Genomic DNA, 22581 nt, shown 5'->3' on the forward strand with positions numbered 1-22581 from the left:
AGCCTACATGTGACACTAATAAATAAACTTTAAAAACAAAGTTTACAATAAGAGAACATTGGCTGGACTAATGAGCAACAATGCAGGAATGGTATTAGATTGAGACTAAAATCTGAGCCCAGTCAACCCTGCAATGTTCTCCTCACTAACATTTGGTGAATGATGCCCATGGTAGGAGAGTGTCTCACATATTTGTCAAGCAAGAGCTTGGCATAGTCAGACTCACAGAATCATATCAACCAATGAGCCAGATTCCGCCATCAGCATCCCTGGGTAAGTCTTATCACATAAGAGGTGGGGCGGCACTGGGAGTCCTCAACATTGAGTCTGGACATTCTGAAGTCTCATGGCTCCAGGTCAAATAAATGTCAATCACCACTCCGCCATCCACCTCACAGCTGACAAATCAACATCCTCCATATTAAATGGCTGTTGAAGGAAGTCCTTCCAAATGCAAGGGTACAGGATGGACATCAAGGTGAAGAACGTTGATGTACATTACTGAGTAACTACATAAAATCGCCTTTGGCCAAGTTCTGAAAGGTCAGACAAAGCATGAGAGATTGGCTTTTTCCATTCACCTCACGTACAGAGATTATTAATGGATTTGTCAGGAGAAGCTTCCTGTCATAGGGGTGTCCGATCCAACACTCTGCACATCTGTGAGCGGGACAACCAGCTGGGAGGCACTTCAACCAATTGGATTGAAAAATCTTCATTGGCAAATGCAAAAGAAAGAGTAGGAAGTAAAAGAAACAGGAAATAAAGATTATATTTAATTCATTGCACAGAAAGCAAAATAAAGACTGAAACACAGGCTGAATTATCACTGCCATGAGTAAAATGTGGGGAGGATTCTCTGCTCCGCAAACCCAGCTCCTGAAAAACTTCCCCGGAAGCTCTGATTTTCATTCCAGTCCCAAGGGCCCTCATACCCACATGCCAAACCATATGTCCCACCCGCCACTCTTTGCCCTTTCCCCATGCTGCCTGGAAATAAAATTCTAACCCTAAAATCTTGGTGCCAATTACACCGGCAGGATCTTATGGTCCCACCAATGGCCCATCTCCACAGTGAGATTTGCAGTGGCCAGGGGAGTGTTCAATGGGAAACCCTGTTGACAACGGCAAAACCATGAGATCCTGCCGCCAGCAACCGCAAAACACACCACAGAGGGGGAGGAAAATCCCACCCAATGTGTCCATTGATAATTCACTATGTTTTTTAAAACAATCCCATTAATTACAAACCCATTCACTTTATCTGAATTCTTTCAAACACTTAGGGAGGGATTTTCCGGTTGTTCGTGCCAGTAGGATTTTCCGGTCTCACCAATAAAGACCCAGCCACTGCGGTTTCCCTGGCAGCGGAAAGTACTAACAGTGGGAAACCCCGTTGACAGTGGCAGGAGCAGATGGTCCCGCTGTCAGCCTATGGCAGGTCGCCTGTGCCGCCACATGCCACACCACAAGGTGGTTAGAAATCCTGCCCTTAATCCCTTAAAACAACCAACATTTGTATTCAAAGCCCTCAATCAAAAATGATTATAAGCACTTGGAGCTATTAATCAAACTGTGAACCAACAGGCACCCCATTATGATAATGATAGGTTGCAAAATCAATCCCATAGCACAAATCCTATGACAGTCCTCAGGCTTATATCAACAAATAAGAGTGAAATAGCAGGCACTGATTTTTTTAAATCTGCAGACTGCATTTTCATTTAAATTAAAGGCCAAGCGATTTAAATTCTTTGACAGTTCTAATAAGTTTTGATAGTTCCCTTGACATCTTAAAAGCTCTCTTGACGGTGCCCTTGACAATTCCCTTGGCAGCTCCCTTGACAGCTCCACATTTTACGCACGTTCGTGTTCAGTTTTAACAATTCCAAAATGTACCTGGACTAATCCAAAAGGGATTTCTTGCCCCTTTCTACCTCTCCAAAGAATTCCACCAGCTTTAGACATTCACCTGACAGTTATGGTTCAGACAAAAATTGGATCTCTCTGAAGGCAGCCAAACTTTAATATATGCAACTCCCTTTGTGGACCACAGATGAACAACCTGTCTCAAACAAATGAAAACTTTAACTTATCAAATGAGTAGATGAAGTGCTAAGTATTGGTTAAGTGTCAAGTAATATTATAAAATGCAATCTAGATTAAAATAATTTTACAACACATAAGGAGGCTATTTTTCCTACTGAATTTGGGCTGGCTCTTTGAAAGCTATCCAATTAATCCCACTCCCTGGTAGTTTCCCTTTGGCACTGTTTTTTTTCCCTTCCAGTATTTATCCAGTTCTCTTTGGGAAGTTGTTAGTGAATCTGCTTCCACCACACTTTCAGGCACTGTTTCCTCATGTCATCTCTGTTTCTTTTGCCAATTCTCTTATAACTGTCTTCTAGTTATTGACTATTCTGCCATTTAGAACAGTTTTTCCTCAGTTACTCCATCAAAATCATTCATGATTTTGAACCCTTCTATCAAATCTCCTCTTAATAATCCTTGTTCCAAAGAAGAGAACCCCAACTTCTCAAATCTCTGATCATATATTTCTCTAACCTGCTTCATTTGTTACATTTCCACCAAATTTCACTTTCACCCCTGAAGCTAGGCCCCAGGTTAACTCTGGGGTTAACAAGGGGCAGCCAACTCGAAACTTGCTCTGGCTTCATATCCAAAAGGTCACTGGGTAGTAACTAAGATTCATAGCAGAACAGAAGACCATATCAACGCTTTGAAAGAGCTGTCCAATTTGTCCCACTCCCATGTTCTTTCCCTGGAACCCGGTATCTTTTTAACCTTGTCATCTATATATTAACGTGCCATTGAATCTGTTTCCACCAGCATTTTAGGCAGTGCTGTTTCATAGCATAGCAACTCAAAAAACATCTCTTCACTTTTCCAATCAATTCTTTTGTCAACTACTTTAAATCTGTGTTCTCAGATTACCAACCATCCCGCCAGTAGAAACAATTTGTCGTTGTTTATATATCAAAAGCTCATATAATTTTAATACATCTTATTTTATCTCCCCTTAAAATTAAAGATATATTTGCAGTTTTACGACACTTTTGGCAATCTCATTATTTTGCAAAATGTCTTAGAGCCAACAAAATACTTTTGAAGTACTCTTGTACTTCAGTGACCTGTTACAGTGTAAGAAATAGGGCAGCAAATTTAAACACAGCAAGCTCCCACAAACAGCAATGCGAAGAAAAACCAGATATTCTGATTTCATGGTGTTGGTTGACTTAAATCATTTCTGTTTGGAGCAGAACAATTCACTTTGGTTAATCTTTCTACAGACCTTAAGTATCCCAAGCCTGGTAATAGTGAGAACCTTTGCTGACTAATTTTTCATTCACCCCTTGTGGATACTTTGAACACTCCATCTACCAATTCCCAACCAAGAATGTCCAAGTTGTTTCCTTTTATATTTTTCTTCCCTTCCTATTTCTCTGCAACATATACAACCAAGCAAACAGTAAGTTGATTTATTTCCAAGGTTCTTGTCTGTACAAACGTTAGCTGCAGATGAGCAACACATGACCTGTTCTCTGATTTTCCCCTTCTAATTATCACGTCCTTCCAGTGCAGCTAATAAGATATCAATAAGATCTGCTGAAATTCAGTGGAACTCCCACCTACCTTTGTCAGGTAGGTGGGAGTTCCACCCACCCACCTGACGAAGGGACAGCCTGTTCCGAAAGCTAGTGGCTTTTGCTACCAAATAAACCTGTTGGACTTTAACCTGGTGTTGTTCGACTTCTTACTGTGTTTACCCCAGTCAACGCCGGCATCTCCACATCATGACCAACATCTCTATGCCAGTGTTATTCTGGTTTGCACAAGCTGACATATCTTAGTCCTGTTCACAAAAGAGTGTTTTTGCTACATTCCTGAATTACGTTGCCATGCAAATAAATGGGGGAGGAGGTGGCATAGTGTATTGTCACTGGACCAACAATACAGATACACAGGGTAATGCTCGAAGTTCAAATCCCACCATCTAGTGGAATTTGAATTCAATCAACAAAAATCTGGAAATAAAAATCTTATGATGGCCATTGTCGATTACTGTAAAAACCCAACTGATATATAATATCCTTTAGGACGGAAATCTTCTCTCCTTACCTGGTCTGGCCTACAAGTGACTCCAGATCCACAGCAATATGATTGACTCTTAAAATCCCTCTGAAAGGACCATGCAAGCCACTCAGTTGTATAGAAATGCTAGAAAGTCAATAAGGAATGCAATGAATAGACTACCCAGAATCGACCTGGGCACCAGACACAAAAACGGCAAACCCAGCCCTATCGACCCTGCAAAATGCTCCTTACTAACACGTGGGGGCCAGTGCCAAAATTAGGAGAGCTGTCTCACAGACCAAACATCAGCCTGACATTGTCATACTCATGGAATCATACCTTACAGATAATCTCCCAGACACCACCATCATCATTTCAAGTTTATTTATTAGTGTCTCAAGTAGGCTTACCTTAACACTGCAATGAAGTTACTGTGAAAATCCCCTAGTCGCCACACTCCAGCGCCTGTTCGGGTACACTGAGGAAGAATTTAGCATGGCCAATGCACCTAACCAGCACATCTTTCAGACCCGAGTATGTCCTGTCCCACCGGCAGGACAGAACCAGCAGAGTGGCAGCAGCACAGTGGTTTACAGTCAAGAGGGAGTTGCTCTGGGTGTCCTCAACATTGACTCTGGAACCCATGAAGTCACAGATCAAAAATGGGCACGGAAACCTCCTTCTGATTACCATGTAACTGCCCCACTCAGCTGATGAATCAGTACTCCTCCTGTTGAACACCACTTGGAGGAAGCTCTGAGGGTGACAAGGGTACAGAATGTACTCTGTGTGGAGGATTCATCACCAAGAGTGGCTTTGTTGCACTACACAGACCAAGCTAGCTGAGTACTAAAGGACATAGCTGCTCGATCTGGCCTGTGGCAGGTGATGAGGGAAGCAACAAGAAGGAAAAACATACTTGATCTCATCCTCGCCGACCTGCCTGTCGCAAATGCATCTGTCCATGGCAGTATTGGTAGGAGTGATCACTGCAAATTCCTTTGATGGGAATGGTCTGGAGATAAAGTCCCATCTTCAAATTGACTATACCCTACATCGTATTATGTGACACTACCACCATGATAAATGTGATAGATTTCATTCATATCTAACACCTCAAAACTGGGCAGCCAAGAGGTGCTGTGGGCCATTAGCAGCAGCAGAATTGTACTCAACCACAATCTGTAACTTCATGACCAGAACGTACCCCACCCTATTATTACGTATCATCCAGCCAGTGATCAACCCTGTTTCCATGAAGAGTGCAGGAGGGCATGCCAGGAACAAGGGATACTTAAAACTTAGGTGTCAACCTGGTGAAGCTACAACATTGAATTACATGCATGTCAAATAGCATAAGCAGCATGCGATAGACGGATCTCAGCAATTCCACAAGCAACAGATCAGATCCAAGCTCTGCAGTCCTGCCACATATGGTCGAGAATGTTGCTGGACAATAAAACAATCCACTGGAGGGGGAGACTCCACAAGTATCCCCACCCTCAATGATGGGAGAGCCCAGCACATCAGTGCAAAAAATACGGCTGAAGCATTCGCAACAATCTTCAGCCGGAAACGCCGAGTGGATAATTCTTCTTTGATGTGATTTGTTTTATTATTGTCACATGTATTAATATATAGTGAAAAGTATTGTTTCTTGCGTGCTATACAGACAAAGCATACTGTACACAGAGAAGGAAAGGGTGCAGAATGTAGTATTACAGTTATAGCTAGGGTGTAGAGAAAGATCAACTTGATACGAGGTAGGTTCATTCAAAAGTCTGATGGCAGCAAGAAAGAAGCTGCTCTTGAGTTGGTTGGTATGGAACCTCAGACCTTTGCAGCTTTTTCCCGATGGAAGAAGGTGGAAGAGAGTGTGTCCAGGGTGCGTGGGGTCCTTGATTATGCTGGCTGCTTTTCCGAGGCAGTGGGACGTGTAGATAGAGTCAATGGATGGGAGGCTGGTTTGCATGATGGACTGGGCTTCGTTCATGACCCTTTGTAGTTTCTTGTGGTTTTGGACAGAGCAGGAGCCATACCAAGCTGTGATACAAACAGAAACAATGCTTTATATGATGCATCTGTAAAAGTTGGTGAGAGTCGTAGCAGACATGCCAAGTTTCCTTAGCCTCCTGAGAAAGGAGCGGCGTTGATGGGCTTTCTTAGCTGTAGTGTCAGTGTGGAGGGACGAGGACAGGTTGTTGGTGATCTGGACACCTAGAAACTTGAAGCTCTCAAACATTTCCACTTTGTGCCCATTGATGTAGATGTCCTCCAATACACTTCCTGAAGTTGATGACGATCTCCATCCTTTTGTTGACAGTGAGGAGAGATTATTGTCATTGCACCAGTTCACCAGATTCTCTATTTCTTTCCTGTACTCTGTCTCATCATTGTTTGAGATCCGACTCACTATGGTGGTATCAGCAGCAAACTTGAAAATCAAGTTGGAGGGGAATTTGGCCACACAGTCATAGGTGGAAAAGGAGTGTAGTAAGGGGCTGAGGACACAGCCTTGTGGGGCACCGGTGTTGAGGATGATCATTGAGGAGGTGCTATTGCCTATCCTTACTGATTGCAGTCTGTGGGGCAGGAGGTCTTGGATTCATTCACAGAGGGAGGAGCCAAGCCCCAGGCCACAGAGTTTGGAGATGAGTCTTGTAAGAATAATGGTGTTGAAGGCTGAGCTGTAGTCAATAAATAGGAGTCTGATATGGGTGTCTTTGTTATCCAGATGTTCCAGGGTTGAGTGTAGGGTCAACCTTGGTTCCAACATGAACAAGGAGCTAAACTCCAGACATGAGGTGAGAGTGAGAAGAGGTCAGGGAGAAGAGGTCTGCTGTGGACCTGTTGCGGCGGTAGGCAAACTGTAGTGGATCCAGGCAGTCTGAGAGGCCGGAATTGATTCATGCCATGACTAACCTTTCAAAGCACTTCATAATGATGGATGTCAGAGCCACCGGACGATAGTCATTAAGGCACACTGCCTGGTCTTTCTTTGGTACAGGGATGATGGTCATCTTCTTGAAGCAGATAGGGACCTCAGATTGGTGTAAAGAGAGGTTCAAGATGTCTGCAAATAACTCCATTATCTGGCCCAGGCAGGACCTGAGTGCTCGTCTGTGTATCTCATCCGGGCCAGTCGCTTTCCGTGGGTTGACTTTCGAGAAGGCTGCTCTGACGTCTGCGACAATGACCTCGGACACGGTTTTGGGCAAGGCTTCCAGGGTAGAGGGCGTGCTCTCGCTGACCTCTTACTCAAAACAGGCATAGAATGTGTTGTGCTTATCAGGGAGGGGTGCGTTGGTGCTGGCGATCTTAGCCTCCTCCTCTGGCAGTCCCCAGTATCACTGATGTCAGTTGTCAGCCAATTCGATTCACTCCATTGATATCAAGAAACTTCTGAAAGCACTGGATACTGCAAAGGCAATGGGCCCTGATAATATTCCGGCAAAAATACTAAAGACTTGTGCTCCAGAAACTGCTGCACCCCTAGCCAAGCTGTTCCTGTACAGCAACAACACTGGCATCTACTTTGCAATTTGGAAAAATGTTCAGGTACATACACAAAAAAAACAGGACAAATGGAACCCAGCCAAACCGCTCATTAGTTCACTCTCAATCATGAGTAAAGTAATGGAGGGGGTTATCACAGTGTGTTCAAGCAGAATTTGCTAAGCAATAACCTGGTTACTGATGCTCAGTTTGGGTTCTGCCAAGGCCAGTCAGCTCCTGACCTCATTACAACCTTGGTTTCAACATGAACAAGGAGCTAAACTCCAGACATGAGGTGAGAGTGACTGCTCTTGATATCAAGGTAGCATACTTGGCACAAAGCAAGATGATTGTCGTCGTTGGAGATCCATCATCTCAGTCCTGCGATATTGCTGTAAGAGTTCCTCAGGGCAGTGTCCTAGACCCAACCATCTTCAGCTGCTTCAACAATGACCTTCTTTCGATCATAAAGTCAAAAACAGGCATGTTCACTGATGACTGCATGATGTTCAGCACCATTTATGACTCCTCACATACTGAAGCAGTCCATCTCCAAATGCAACTAGACCTGGACAACATCCAAGGTTGGAGTAACAAGTGGCAAGAAACATTCACGCCACACAAGTGTCAGGCAATGACCATCTCGAACAAGAGATGATCTAACCATGCCCCTTGATATTCAATGATATTACCATCGCTGAATTCTCCCACTATCAACATCCTGGCAGTTACCATTGACCAGAAACTGAGGTGAATTAGCCATATAAATACTGTTGCAAGAGCAGGTCAGAGACCGGGAATCTTGTGGCAAGAAACGCACCTCCTGATTCCCCAAAACGCGTCTACCATCTACAAGGCACAAGTCAGAAGTGTGATGGAATACTGTCCACTTGTCTGGATGAGTGCAGCTCCAACAACAGTTAAGAAGCTTGACACCATCTGAGGCAATGCAGTCCATTTGATTGGCATCCCTTCGTTGACTCCCTCCAACACTGATGTAAAGTGGCAGCAGTGTATACCATCAACAAAATGCACTGCAGGAACTCACCAAGGCATCTTATACAGCATCTTCCCAACCCACGAACCCTACCATCTAAAAGTCTAGGGTGGCATGGTGGCACAGTGGTTAGCACTGCTCCCTCATAGCACCAGAGACCTGGGTTCAATTCCTGGCTTGGGTCACTGTCTGTGCAGAGTATGCACCTTCTCCCAGTGTCTGCATGTGTTTCCTCTGCGTGCTCCGGTTTCTCTCACAGTTTGAAAGACGTGTTGGTTAGGTGCATTGGCCATGCTAAATTCTCCCTCAGTGTACCTAAACAGAATGTGGCGACTAGGAAATTTTCACAGTAACTTCATTGCAGTGTTAATGTAAGCCTACTTGTGATACTAATAGATAATAAATAAATAGTTTTTAATTTCAGCAACATTCCTCAATGTTGTGATGTTCGATTTTTGGGATAATCGTTTCAAAGTATCACCTCCAAATAGATCCAAATAGTGCCGATGATCTATCTGTAAACATCGGCTCCTCATGTTAGTGCTGTCCAGTTCACAATGTATCTGACCCCAAATAAGCGATTTTCACCAATGATCACTAGCTAGAATACTGGAGTAGGATTCCTGGTCAATTATTATTCTCTCTAACTCAGTAATCTGAAGCCTATTGAGAAGATTCTACCATCTAATCTCTGGCTGAGATCACTTAGTTTAGCACTGACAAAACCTGGGACCCCCAGCTCTCTATGACTCAGTTACTTGTTTGGATTAACAATCTCTGGGTCATGAGGAAAACTTTATTAACAAGATTAAAATTCATAGACCACAAAGATTTATGAATTAATCTACGTCAGAGAAATTGGCAGGCATACGATGATCACTGAGATCTTGTGAAGTAAATATTTCAATGGGTATATTGGCCCAGAGTTTCCAAAGGCGTTCCTGGTCACCCATTAAAACACTGGCAGAATCCTCGAGAATTGGATAAATGAGCTTTTTCACACTATTTCTCCACGATTCTACAGATCTCCCACCAATGTTACAGGAGGAGGTCAAGACAACTCTAGTAGCAATTCAGGGCCATTCCATTTAATGCAATGTTTATATATTATCATGATGATGGAGGAAAATCCCTGAATTGTGTTACGGACATACTGAGCTTTTAAATACGCCCTGTGGTTTTCAAAATGGACATACAAATCAAAGATGGCTGAGGATGTAAATTTAGTCATTGGCTGAATTGCTGGTAGGCAATATTAAGAGTGAGACAATGGAATCACACCCTGTTTCCAGACAAGGACATCAAAAGCACAAGATCCATACAGAAATTAACTGTCATCACCAATTGAGATAATGGGGGCTGATTGTCATTTCAACAGGAATTATATACATAATTATATTACATAAGAAATGTCCCAGAATGGTTTGTGGATTTTTTGCCTTCCAGGAATATACAAAGACGAGGATAAAAGCCTGCTGCAAAACCTGGTTAGCGTTGACTAGTGCAGGGTGTGTCTACGTGTGGCACAGAAGGAACGACAGCAGCAGATCCCTGCATGTTTTGTAGCTAACGCTCTCTCTCTGATTGCTGAAGCAAGCCAAGTCAGCAAAGCCACAGCTGTAAAGGAAGCAGGGCAGCTTCCCAGCCAAACTGCAGAATACTGGAATATCAAAATCAACTATTCACCTGCTGAGGTCACAAATAAAGTAAGAAGTTTAACAACACCAGGTTAAAGTCCAACAGGTTTATTTGGTAGCAAAAGCCACACAAGCTTTCGAGGCTCTGAGCCCCTTCTTCAGGTGAGTGGGAATTCTGTTCACAAACAGAACTTATAAGACACAGACTCAATTTACATGAATAATGGTTGGAATGCGAATACTTACAACTAATCCAGTCTTTAAGAAACAAAACAATGGGAGTGGAGAGAGCATCAAGACAGGCTAAAAAGATGTGTATTGTCTCCAGACAAGACAGCCAGTGAAACTCTGCAGGTCCACGCAACTGTGGGAGTTACAAATAGTGTGACATAAATTCTGATTCTAGGATCGCATGATAAAGACTCAGGAGGAAAAAAGCAGAAATATTTATGTGAAATAGTGTGACATAAACCCAATATCCCGGTTGAGGCCGTCCTTGTGTGTGCGGAACCTGGCTATCAGTTTCTGCTCCGCGACTCTGCGCTGTCGTGTGTCGCGAAGGCCGCCTTGGAGAACGCTTACCCGAATATCAGAGGCCGAATGCCCGTGACCGCTGAAGTGCTCCCCAACAGGAAGAGAACAGTCTTGCCTGGTGATTGTCGAGCGGTGTTCATTCATCCGTTGTCGCAGCGTCTGCATAGTTTCCCCAATGTACCATGCCTCGGGACATCCTTTCTTGCAGCGTATCAGGTAGACAACGTTGGCCGAGTTGCAAGAGTATGTACCGTGTACCTGGTGGATGGTGTTCTCACGTGAGATGATGGCATCTGTGTCGATGATCCGGCACGTCTTGCAGAGGTTGCTGTGGCAGGGTTGTGTGGTGTCTTGGTCACTGTTCTCCTGAAGGCTGGGTAGTTTGCTGCGGACAATGGTCTGTTTGAGGTTGTGCGGTTGTTTGAAGGCAAGAAGTGGGGGTGTGGGGATGGCCTTGGCGAGATGTTCGTCTTCATCAATGACATGTTGAAGGCTCCGGAGGAGATGCCGTAGCTTCTCCGCTCCGGGGAAGTACTGGACAACGAAGGGTACTCTGTCCACTGTGTCCCGTGTTTGTCTTCTGAGGAGGTCGGTGCGGTTTTTCGCTGTGGCGCGTTGGAACTGTTGATCAATGAGTCTAGCGCCATATCCTGTTCTTATGAGGGCATCTTTCAGCGTCTGGAGGTGTCTGTTGCGATCCTCCTCATCCGAGCAGATCCTGTGTATACGGAGGGCTTGTCCGTAGGGGATGGCTTCTTTAACGTGTTTAGGGTGGAAGCTGGAGAAGTGGAGCATCGTGAGGTTATCCGTGGGCTTGCGGTACAGTGAGGTGCTGAGGTGACCGTCCTTAATGGAGATGCGCGTGTCCAAGAATGCAACCGATTCCGGAGAGTAGTCTATGGTGAGCCTGATGGTGGGATGGAACTTGTTGATGTCATCATAGAGTTGTTTCAGTGATTGTTCACCATGAGTCCAAAGGAAGAAAATGTCATCGATGTATCTAGTGTATAGCACCGGTTGAAGGTCCCGTGCGGTGAAGAAGTCTTGTTCGAACCTGTGCATGAAGATGTTGGCATATTGAGGTGCAAATTTGGTCCCCATGGCTGTTCCGTGTGTCTGGATGAAGAACTGGTTGTTGAAGGTGAAGATATTGTGGTCCAGGATGAAGCGGATGAGATGTAAAATTGCATCTGGAAACTGGCAGTTGTTGGCGCTGAGCACTGAGGCCGTTGCAGCAATGCCATCGTCATGGGGGATGCTGGTGTAGAGTGCTGAGACATCCATTGTGACGAGGAGCGCTCCTGGTTCAACTGCTCCATGTGTGCCGAGTTTCTGTAGGAAGTCCGTCGTGTCGCGACAAAAGCTGGGGGTTCTTTGTACAATGGGTTTCAGGATGCCCTCGACATAGCCGGAGAGGTTCTCGCACAGGGTCCCATTGCCCGATACGATGGGACGGCCGGGTGTGTTTGCCTTGTGTATCTTCGGGAGGCAGTAGAGATCTCCAACGCGGGGAGTACGTGGGATGAGAGCACGGAGGGTGTTCTGAAGGTCCGGATCAAAGGTCTTGATCAGAGTGTTGAGTTGACGGGTGTGTTCTTTGGTCGGATCTGCAGGTAACTGTCTGTAGTGTTCCTCGTTGTTGAGTTGTCGGTACACTTCTTTGCAGTAATCCGTTCTGTTCAGTATGACGATGGCCCCTCCTTTGTCTGCTGGTTTGATGACAATGTTGCGGTTGGTCTTGAGAGCGTGGATGGCGTTACGTTGTGCTTGGGTGATGTTCGGGGCTGTGCGAGAGCCTGTGCGAGAACCTCTCCGGCTATGTCGAGGGCATCCTGAAACCCATTGTACAAAGAACCCCCAGCTTTTGTCGCGACACGACGGACTTCCTACAGAAACTCGGCACACATGGAGCAGTTGAACCAGGAGCGCTCCTCGTCACAATGGATGTCTCAGCACTCTACACCAGCATCCCCCATGACGATGGCATTGCTGCAACGGCCTCAGTGCTCAGCGCCAACAACTGCCAGTTTCCAGATGCAATTTTACATCTCATCCGCTTCATCCTGGACCACAATATCTTCACCTTCAACAACCAGTTCTTCATCCAGACACACGGAACAGCCATGGGGACCAAATTTGCACCTCAATATGCCAACATCTTCATGCACAGGTTCGAACAAGACTTCTTCACCGCACGGGACCTTCAACCGGTGCTATACACTAGATACATCGATGACATTTTCTTCCTTTGGACTCATGGTGAACAATCACTGAAACAACTCTATGATGACATCAACAAGTTCCATCCCACCATCAGGCTCACCATAGACTACTCTCCGGAATCGGTTGCATTCTTGGACACGCGCATCTCCATTAAGGACGGTCACCTCAGCACCTCACTGTACCGCAAGCCCACGGATAACCTCACGATGCTCCACTTCTCCAGCTTCCACCCTAAACACGTTAAAGAAGCCATCCCCTACGGACAAGCCCTCCGTATACACAGGATCTGCTCGGATGAGGAGGATCGCAACAGACACCTCCAGACGCTGAAAGATGCCCTCATAAGAACAGGATATGGCGCTAGACTCATTGATCAACAGTTCCAACGCGCCACAGCGAAAAACCGCACCGACCTCCTCAGAAGACAAACACGGGACACAGTGGACAGAGTACCCTTCGTTGTCCAGTACTTCCCCGGAGCGGAGAAGCTACGGCATCTCCTCCGGAGCCTTCAACATGTCATTGATGAAGACGAACATCTCGCCAAGGCCATCCCCACACCCCCACTTCTTGCCTTCAAACAACCGCACAACCTCAAACAGACCATTGTCCGCAGCAAACTACCCAGCCTTCAGGAGAACAGTGACCAAGACACCACACAACCCTGCCACAGCAACCTCTGCAAGACGTGCCGGATCATCGACACAGATGCCATCATCTCACGTGAGAACACCATCCACCAGGTACACGGTACATACTCTTGCAACTCGGCCAACGTTGTCTACCTGATACGCTGCAAGAAAGGATGTCCCGAGGCATGGTACATTGGGGAAACTATGCAGACGCTGCGACAACGGATGAATGAACACCGCTCGACAATCACCAGGCAAGACTGTTCTCTTCCTGTTGGGGAGCACTTCAGCGGTCACGGGCATTCGGCCTCTGATATTCGGGTAAGCGTTCTCCAAGGCGGCCTTCGCGACACACGACAGCGCAGAGTCGCGGAGCAGAAACTGATAGCCAGGTTCCGCACACACAAGGACGGCCTCAACCGGGATATTGGGTTTATGTCACACTATTTCACATAAATATTTCTGCTTTTTTCCTCCTGAGTCTTTATCATGCGATCCTAGAATCAGAATTTATGTCACACTATTTGTAACTCCCACAGTTGCGTGGACCTGCAGAGTTTCACTGGCTGTCTTGTCTGGAGACAATACACATCTTTTTAGCCTGTCTTGATGCTCTCTCCACTCCCATTGTTTTGTTTCTTAAAGACTGGATTAGTTGTAAGTATTCGCATTCCAACCATTATTCATGTAAATTGAGTCTGTGTCTTATAAGTTCTGTTTGTGAACAGAATTCCCACTCACCTGAAGAAGGGGCTCAGAGCCTCGAAAGCTTGTGTGGCTTTTGCTACCAAATAAACCTGTTGGACTTTAACCTGGTGTTGTTAAACTTCTTACTGTGTTTACCCCAGTCCAACGCCGGCATCTCCACATCGAGGTCACAAATCACAATGACTGCAACTTTCCACCATCCACTCTTCACGAACAAGTCAACGACTGATTCACCTTTTTTTCCCCACTGGACTCAACTCTCATTTCTAATCTGCGTGAATGTATATGCAGGAGCTTTATCATTTTTCTCACATTCAGTAGCTAATAAACTCACTCTTTAACTCAAGGAAGATTGGTTAAATTGGCTCCTTTTAAAATATAAATATGGGGTGGGTAGAGATATTCGCAAGGGAAGGGATGCTTTTTAAATGAATCTGGTTACATCTGTTATAATGTAACCAATGATAACATTGAAATCTGTTATAATGTAACAAATGGTAACATGCTGTGACGGTCAGCTGACCCGATAGACAACGTAACCAATGGCAAAATGATGTGGTGGTCAGCTGATCCGGTATAAATAGATGGGGATTGAGGGGAACTTGTGTGGCCCAAGGTGTGGCCCGAGTGTTGGTGTAATGAAGTTTGTTTATTAAACCTTTCTCTTTGATTTACTTTGTGAAGTTACTTCTTTTAATGCTTGCAACTGAAGTATCCTTACTGCCGGATGAACACCAACCAAGGAGGTGAAAAAAGAAAGGGGGCCAGTTCATCTCTCCTCACCCAGGATAACAAATTTGGGGACCCTTGCCTGGGGACCGGTCATAACAATACTATAAGCTTTCTTTATAGATTAGTCTCCTTGTTTACTTCGATCTTCCAGCCAGTAGCTACAAAATCTGCATTTCTTGGTGTCAAAAGAGGACATTAACTCTGCAAAGTAGCTGATGAACAAAGACCATGGTGTTCTACGAAGATGGGAAGGTCTGAGACCCAGCCCTGGTCTGTAGCAAGTGTGTTGATCTGAGTCCAGGCTTGTTACAAAAGTATTGAGATTGGCCTCGCTACCCATGATTCAGAGAGAGGAGGGAGTTATTCAAGGTTCTGGCTCATAATCACTTTGAACCATAAAGGAAATTGTGAAGGTTGGATGAAGATAGAATCTTGTTTTTTGTTACAGCTCATGCAGTCAAATAACCTGTTAATATTCAAGGTCTATGCTCACATGTGAGGAATGATTAGTTGGGTGAACTCATGGAAGGAATACCTGGAATTGCACCCAAACACAAGTTACTGCCTTCAGGAGAGAAAAAGAGAAATCAGCAGGGCTTGGGAAACAGACCGATCCATTAAATCAGATCTTTGTTAGGGAGTGATAGAGTAGACAGAGAGTAGGGGAGTTCAGGAGAAGAGGGCAGAACCTTAAAATTGGAGCTAAGCCATACAGGGTTTGATGTCAACTGGCACTTATTCACACAAATAATCATAGAAATCTAGAACTTTCTTCATCCCAAAAGCTACTGAGTCTAGGACAAATAATAGTGTCAAAATTGAGATTGATAATATAGGAACATAGGAAATAGGTACAGGAGTAGGCCACTCGGCCCCTCGAGCCTGCCCTGTCATTCAACGGGATCATGGCTGATCTTCGACCTCAACGCCATTTTCACCTACTATCCCCAAATGTATTTAATATCTAAGGAATCTATCCATCTCTGCCTTGAATATATTCAATAACTGAGCACCCACAGCCCTCTGTGGTCAAGAATTTCAATAAATCTGAGTGAAGAAAATTCCTCATCTCAGACCTACGTGGCCTCCCACTTAATTCTGAGACTGTGTGCCCTGATTTTAGAACTCTCAATCAGGAAAAACATCTTTCAAAATATCTTCACCTAATAAAAATCTGAGTGTTACAGAACCAAGGAAGAAAGTATAGTTCAGATGCAGATCAATCAAGATCTAATTGCCTGGCAGTACAGGCTCGAAAGGCTGAATGTCTTCCTATTCCTATGTTTCATCTGTGATATCGCAATATTTTTACATACCCCATATTCCTTCGCTGCAGTGGCCACTCTAAGTAAGATGTCTTCTTCTACAAAGGGTCTCACTGCATCATGAATGATCACCACTTCAGGTTTCTCCGGCCAAGATTTATGAGGTTGATTTACCACAAATGCTTTTAGCCCATTGAAAATAGACTGGTGACGAGTGAGTGCGCCTTCCACAACGATTGCTCTCGAGTGACCATAATGCTCTATAATCGAATTCATCAATTCAAAGTTCTGTTTTGACACCACTACCACAATTTCTTTTATCCAATGAACTCTGCAAAAGAAAAATCAAATTTAACAAAAATAAATATTTTAGTATCATTCATAAGCCACAATGGTCCATAACCTCTGATTACCGGGGGGTGGGGGGGGGGGGGGGGGCGCGGCGGCAGCGGCGGCGCAACAAGGAGGTCCCTGGGAGGATGCACTGAGGGACATCCCCATCCCCAGAAGTTCCCACACAGGGACTGCACAGGAAGTTCAAACTTCTGATGGGCAATTTTCCTGCACCTGGAACCTTCCAATACTCCAATGTAAATCACAAGTTTTGGATAGTTCTGACTGTCTTATCAGACAATAGTTACCTCGGAAAAGTTAGAAGAATTAAAACCGCTTCTACTCCCCTGGGTAGCTATATTATTGACTCCTACCCAATGGGACAACATCGTCCGCACCCCCCCCCCTCTCCCCTTGCCTCCATCTCCAAATAGCCTCCCAACCTCCAATGATGCTGCTCAACCCACTGACTGTACCCCGCAACACCCCTGACTACCTTCTGCAAACCTGAATAACACCCCAACTACCCTCCCACCCCCTCGAATGCCCTCCCAACCAACCCCCAACCACCCCCCAGCCTCTAACTATCCTCTTGACTAACTCCATCCCCAACTACCCTCCGAACCCCCCAACTACACCTCCAAGCCCTCAAATACCCCCTACCTTGACTACCCTCATGACCTCCCCCGATTGACCATCCAACCCTCCTGACCTAGCCTACACCCCTATTCCCCATTGACTACCTGCCACCTGAACCATCAAATCCCTCCGCACGGAACACTAGGCCCTCCTAGCCATTGACCACCCAAAGCACCTGACCCCTTCCCACTAACCACCTGATCGAGGTGACCCCCTACTCCCTCATGACCAATTGACCCCTCCCCCCCCTCACTGACCATCTGACCCATCCTTATCCATCCTACCGACTTATCTTATACACTTACCATCTGCCTAGATTCTCAAAATGACTGGGAACTTTAAAGCTATCTGCTTTACGGCAGCTAGTGCTGTAAGAAAAAGAGGATGTGGCTTCCTTTCCTTTACCTCTGCTGCACTTGACTGAAGGCCTGGGGATCCTACTGCACTTTTTCCAGCTGGCCTAAGTCGGAAGGTCAGGTTAGAAAGCTGCAGCTGAGATCCAGCGCAAGTAGAAAGGAACCAATGGCATTCCGACTGAGATTGCCACACCTCAGAGGTTCTGGCCCAATATTCACAATAGATCAATTATGTGAAAGACTTGAATAACTTTTTCAACAATTCTTACAGTCTGTATGCGGATCTGAAAATAACCAATTCTGGCAATAGTTCCTGTTTCTGAGATTCTTTCCTTCCAGACATCATGGGCTGGATTTTCAAGGTATCAGGGAGTCTTTTTGGAGGAGTAAAAATGGCACACGGGACTTAATTCCAGAATTCCTGACCCCATTCCCAGGGTTTCTGATTTTCAGTAGAATCTTTTAAGGATGTAAGCTAGTTTGGGTTGCAAGCATATACCCTGCATTCTTGATGTGGTCAGCTTCGTTGTGGGGAAAGGCATGTCCTAATTTTCTACAATTTTAATGGAACTAGGCCAGCTTTTCCAAGAGATATGATTCACAGAACTCAGAAGTGTTATGAACCAGAGTCTGCAGTCGCACTGCTGCCTCACAGCGCCAGGGACCTGGGTTTGATTCCCGGCTCGGGTCACTGTCTGTGCAGAGTCTGCACGTTCTCCCTGTGTCTGCGTGGGTTTTCTCCAGATGCTCCGGTTTCCTCCTCCAGTCTGAAAGACGAGCTGGTTAAGTGTATTGAACATGCTAAATTCTCCTTCGGTGTACCCGAACAGGTGCCAGTGTGTGGCAACTAGGGGATTTTCACAGTAACTTCATTGCCGTGTCAATGTAAGCCTATTTGTGACATTAATAAATAAACTTTAAAATGTAAATTCAAAAGGTCTTCTCCATCACCACCTTGCTAAATTATGCTCCTCCCACCCATTGTCTCTCAAGCCCACAATGTCAAAGAATGCTCCCTACCCACCTCTATAGCCCATCATGCCCCTAATGCACTTCCATGGCACTCCCATGCCCGTTAACCCACTATAAATGGTATAAAACCAATTAACTCTATAGTGACTATAGGATGTCAAAAAAAGATTTTTTTTAAAATCAATCATCGATAACTTTCCACTTTCTTCCAAAAACTCCTTTTTACTGCAGGTCAATAAAATAGTAAATCATTTTATCTTTTAGATATTAATAGCAAAAACTACAAGCACCTGAAACCTTTATCCTGAGTAAATAAATATAGATCAGAAAGTCAAGGCTGTCATTCAAGCAATATTTGCCCTTGGGCTCAGTGGGTTCAATGGTCTAATGGATTTCAGGATTCTCAGACAAGCCCTATCGTGAATTCTTTGAGAAACCAAAAATCCATTCAATTAGAGTCATAGAGGTTTACAGCATGGAAACAGGCCCTTCGGCCCAACTTGTCCATGCCACCCTTATTTTTTTTTTTAAACCCCTAAGCTAATCCCAATTGCCCGCATTTGGCCCATATCTCTCTATACCCATCGAACCATGTAACTATCTAAATGCTTTTTAAAAGATAAAATTGTACCCGCCTCCATTACTACCTCTGGCAGCTTGTTCCAGACACTCACCACCCTCTGTGTGAAATAATTGCCCCTCTGGACACTTTTGTATCTCTCCCCTCTCACCTTAAACCTATGCCCTCTAGTTTTAGACTCCCCTACCTTTTGGGAAAAGATATTGACTATCTACCTTATCTATGCCCCTCATTATTTTATAGACCTCTATAAGGTCACCCCTCAGCCTCCTACGCTCCAGAGAAAAAAGTCCCAGTCTATTCAGCCTCTCCTTATAACTCAATCCATCAAGTCCCGGTAGCATCCTAGTAAATCTTTTCTGCACTCTTCTAGTTTAATAATATCCTTTCTATAATAGGGTGACCAGAACTGCACACAGTATTCCAAGTGTGGCCTTACCAATGTCTTGTACAACTTCAACAAGACATCCCAACTCCTGTATTCAATGTTCTGACCGATGAAACCAAGCATGCCGAATGCCTTCTTCACCACTCTGTCCACCTGTGACTCTACTTTCAAGGAGCTATGAATATGTACCCCTAGATCTCTTTGTTCTGTAACTCCCCCAACGCCCTACCATTAACTGAGTAAGCCCTGCCCTAGTTCAATCTACCAAAATGCATTACCTCGCATTTGTCTAAATTAAACTCCATCAGCCATTTGTCAGCCCACTGGCCCAATTGATCAAGATCCCGCTGCAATTGGAGATAACCTTCCTCGCTGTCCACCATGCCACCAATGTAGTGTCATCTGCAAACTTACTACCATGCCCCCAATATTCTCATCCAAATCATTAATATAAATGACAAATAACAGTGGGCCCAGCACTGATCCCTGAGGCACACCGCTGGTAACAGGCCTCCAGTTTGAAAAACAACTCTCCACAACCACCCTCTGGCTTCTGTCAAGAAGCCAATTTTATATCCATTTAGATACCTCACCCTGGATCCGATGAGATTCAACTTTATGCAACAACCTACTGATTGTTGAAACAGTTGAGCTCCAGAGTTGACACTGCTTGATTGACAGCTCTGGCTCTCTGATCTCTTCCTCTATCATACAATGCTTATTAAGAAGAGATTTCAAGTGCTTGTGGTTTCTGCTATTGATATATTGCTCATTTGCTTGCTCAGTTGACTTGATGGCCGGAATTTTACCATCCCCCCTCCTGCCAAGGGAATCGGAGCAGGCGAGCGGCAGACAATGGAAAGGTCCGTTGACTTTGGGCGGGATTTTACAGTTTCGGGGCGAGTGAGGCGTAAAGTCCCTGCAACATTTGCTGTATATTATGTGTGAAACAGTTCCAGTTTTAATTACATGTGACCTTGTGTCAACACTTTTTGATTGCTTTAAAGGTTACAGTATTTTTAATTCAGTCTAGTTAGCCCATTGCAGTATCTAATTGCTTTTCATTGATTTTAATGCTTTTGCACCCATTACACTATCCTGAATTTCACTAAATATATTGATCACTTTAATTCTTTGCATGAAAAAGGAATCCCTGTTATCTACTCTAAATTTACTGTTCACTGATCTGAGACTGTGGCCCCTTTGTATTATTTTCACAATGACATTTAAAGTAATTTTCCAGATTTACTTTCCCCATCTGCGAAAATCTCACAGGTGTCAGCCTTGGCTCAGTAGTGGGGTTTCACGTTTGAGTCAGAAAATCAAGTTTCAAGCTTAACTCCAGAGATTTGGACGCGTAATCTGTCCTGACTTTCCAGTGTAGCAATGTGAAGTTGATCTAAGGTCCTGTCAACAAACCGAGACTTTAGTACTTCAGTCTGACAAAACGTTCCCTAAGAGCAAATATAACAAGCCCAGGCTGACTCAATCATTCAAAGCTCAAAAATATGGGACAGGGTCCAGCTTAAAATTGCTGAATGAATGTATGCTGAAATTAATGCCAAAACATGTAAATGAAAAGACAACTTAAAAGGTGCATTCATATCCTGAAGACAAACTTAAATCGCCAAGGAAGCAAAATAAATGAGTTATGTTTTGCGTTTAAGACAGAAACAGATAGTCTGCAAACAAAAATTCAAGGAGGGTAGGCACCTATCAGCAAAATGCAAAAGTTATAGGCGCACAATATTTGGGGCATGTGCTCTGCAGCTTAAGAGTGTCAGATATACATCGGGATAAACAGAAATTACTTTGAAAAAATGTTGGTGCAAATTAGTGGCTGGGAATATAACATTATTGGGAACAAATAACTGGTGAAGGCTTTCCACCAGTTTCATTAAAAGCTGGTTTCTAGCAACGTGGGCAATTGTTAGAACTGTGGAAAATGTCCTATTGCATTATTTAGAAATAGAAAATTTAGAAATTTAGAAATAGAATTTAGAAATAGAAATGAATGTATTCGGGAAAATAGTCAGTATCAGCTGCTGGAAGCACAGACTCAAGAAGAAGAAATATTAAGATAACCAAAAACAGATCAAATAGAGAATTTGGTGATTTCTTTATCCATAGAAAATGGCGAGAAGGTAAAAGTTGCAACACGTGGAGTAGTGGCTATAAATTACACTGACACATCTGAGGTGAAGCTTGGCAAGGGAGAAGGGCAAACAGAGATATAGAGACAGGGTGGGGAGGTAGTTTGCCTGGGAGGAGATTTGTGTGGATTATGAACACTGTCAGACCACCAGTAGAGCTCTGTGCTATAAATTCTATTTAATACCTTATGGGCTGGATTGTATGGCCCTGCTGGGTGTGTTTCTGGCAAGGTTGTATATAAAATGTATCAGGTGTCTAAGTGCACCTCCCTCCACCCCACCCCCAACCAGTTCCCCATAATATGGGGGCAGCGAGGAAGGAGGGGTGGTTGTGGGTAAGTCACCCACCCTTAGACCTACTGAGGTCTTTAATTGGTGAATTAACTAGCAATTAAGGGCTTCAACCTGCCTCCACTGCCATGAAACGTTGGGCAGTGGCAGCGAGTTACAAATGACTTCCTCTACATGAAACCATGGTGACTCTGCTTGATCAGATTTATGGTTTTCCAGCTGCACTACTGTTCTCTTCTTAGTGGTCGATTCTAATATTTTTCTAAGAACGGAAGTTAGTCTAACTTCCGTTCTTAGAAAAATATTAGAATCGACCACGAAGAAGAGAACAGCAGTGCAGCTGGAAAACCATAAATCTGATCAAGCAGAGTCACCATGGTTTCATGTAGAGGAAGTCATTTGTCATCTGCCAAATTTACTAGAGTTCTTTGAGGAGGGATCAGCCAGAGTAGATAGAGGAGAACCAGTCGATGTTGTATATTTGGATTTTCAAAAGGCATTTGAAAAGGGGCCACACAAAACGCTACAATGTAAGATAGCTCATGGTATTG

At 44.5% G+C, this 22581-nt stretch overlaps 1 protein-coding gene across 2 annotated transcripts in view; it reads right to left on the reverse strand.

Annotated features, from left to right (window-relative positions):
• Nucleotides 1-22581, reverse strand: part of crppa (CDP-L-ribitol pyrophosphorylase A) — a 325901-nt gene that overhangs the window by 289032 nt on the left and 14288 nt on the right. For both annotated transcript variants that reach the window (XM_078228170.1, XM_078228178.1), the window contains exon 2: nucleotides 16370-16649. In XM_078228170.1, coding sequence (XP_078084296.1) covers nucleotides 16370-16649 — 280 coding nt within the window. The remainder of the gene's footprint in view (nucleotides 1-16369; nucleotides 16650-22581) is intronic.

The sequence above is a fragment of the Mustelus asterias genome, chromosome 2 (genome assembly GCF_964213995.1).
Source record: "Mustelus asterias chromosome 2, sMusAst1.hap1.1, whole genome shotgun sequence".
Taxonomy (NCBI): domain Eukaryota; kingdom Metazoa; phylum Chordata; class Chondrichthyes; order Carcharhiniformes; family Triakidae; genus Mustelus; species Mustelus asterias.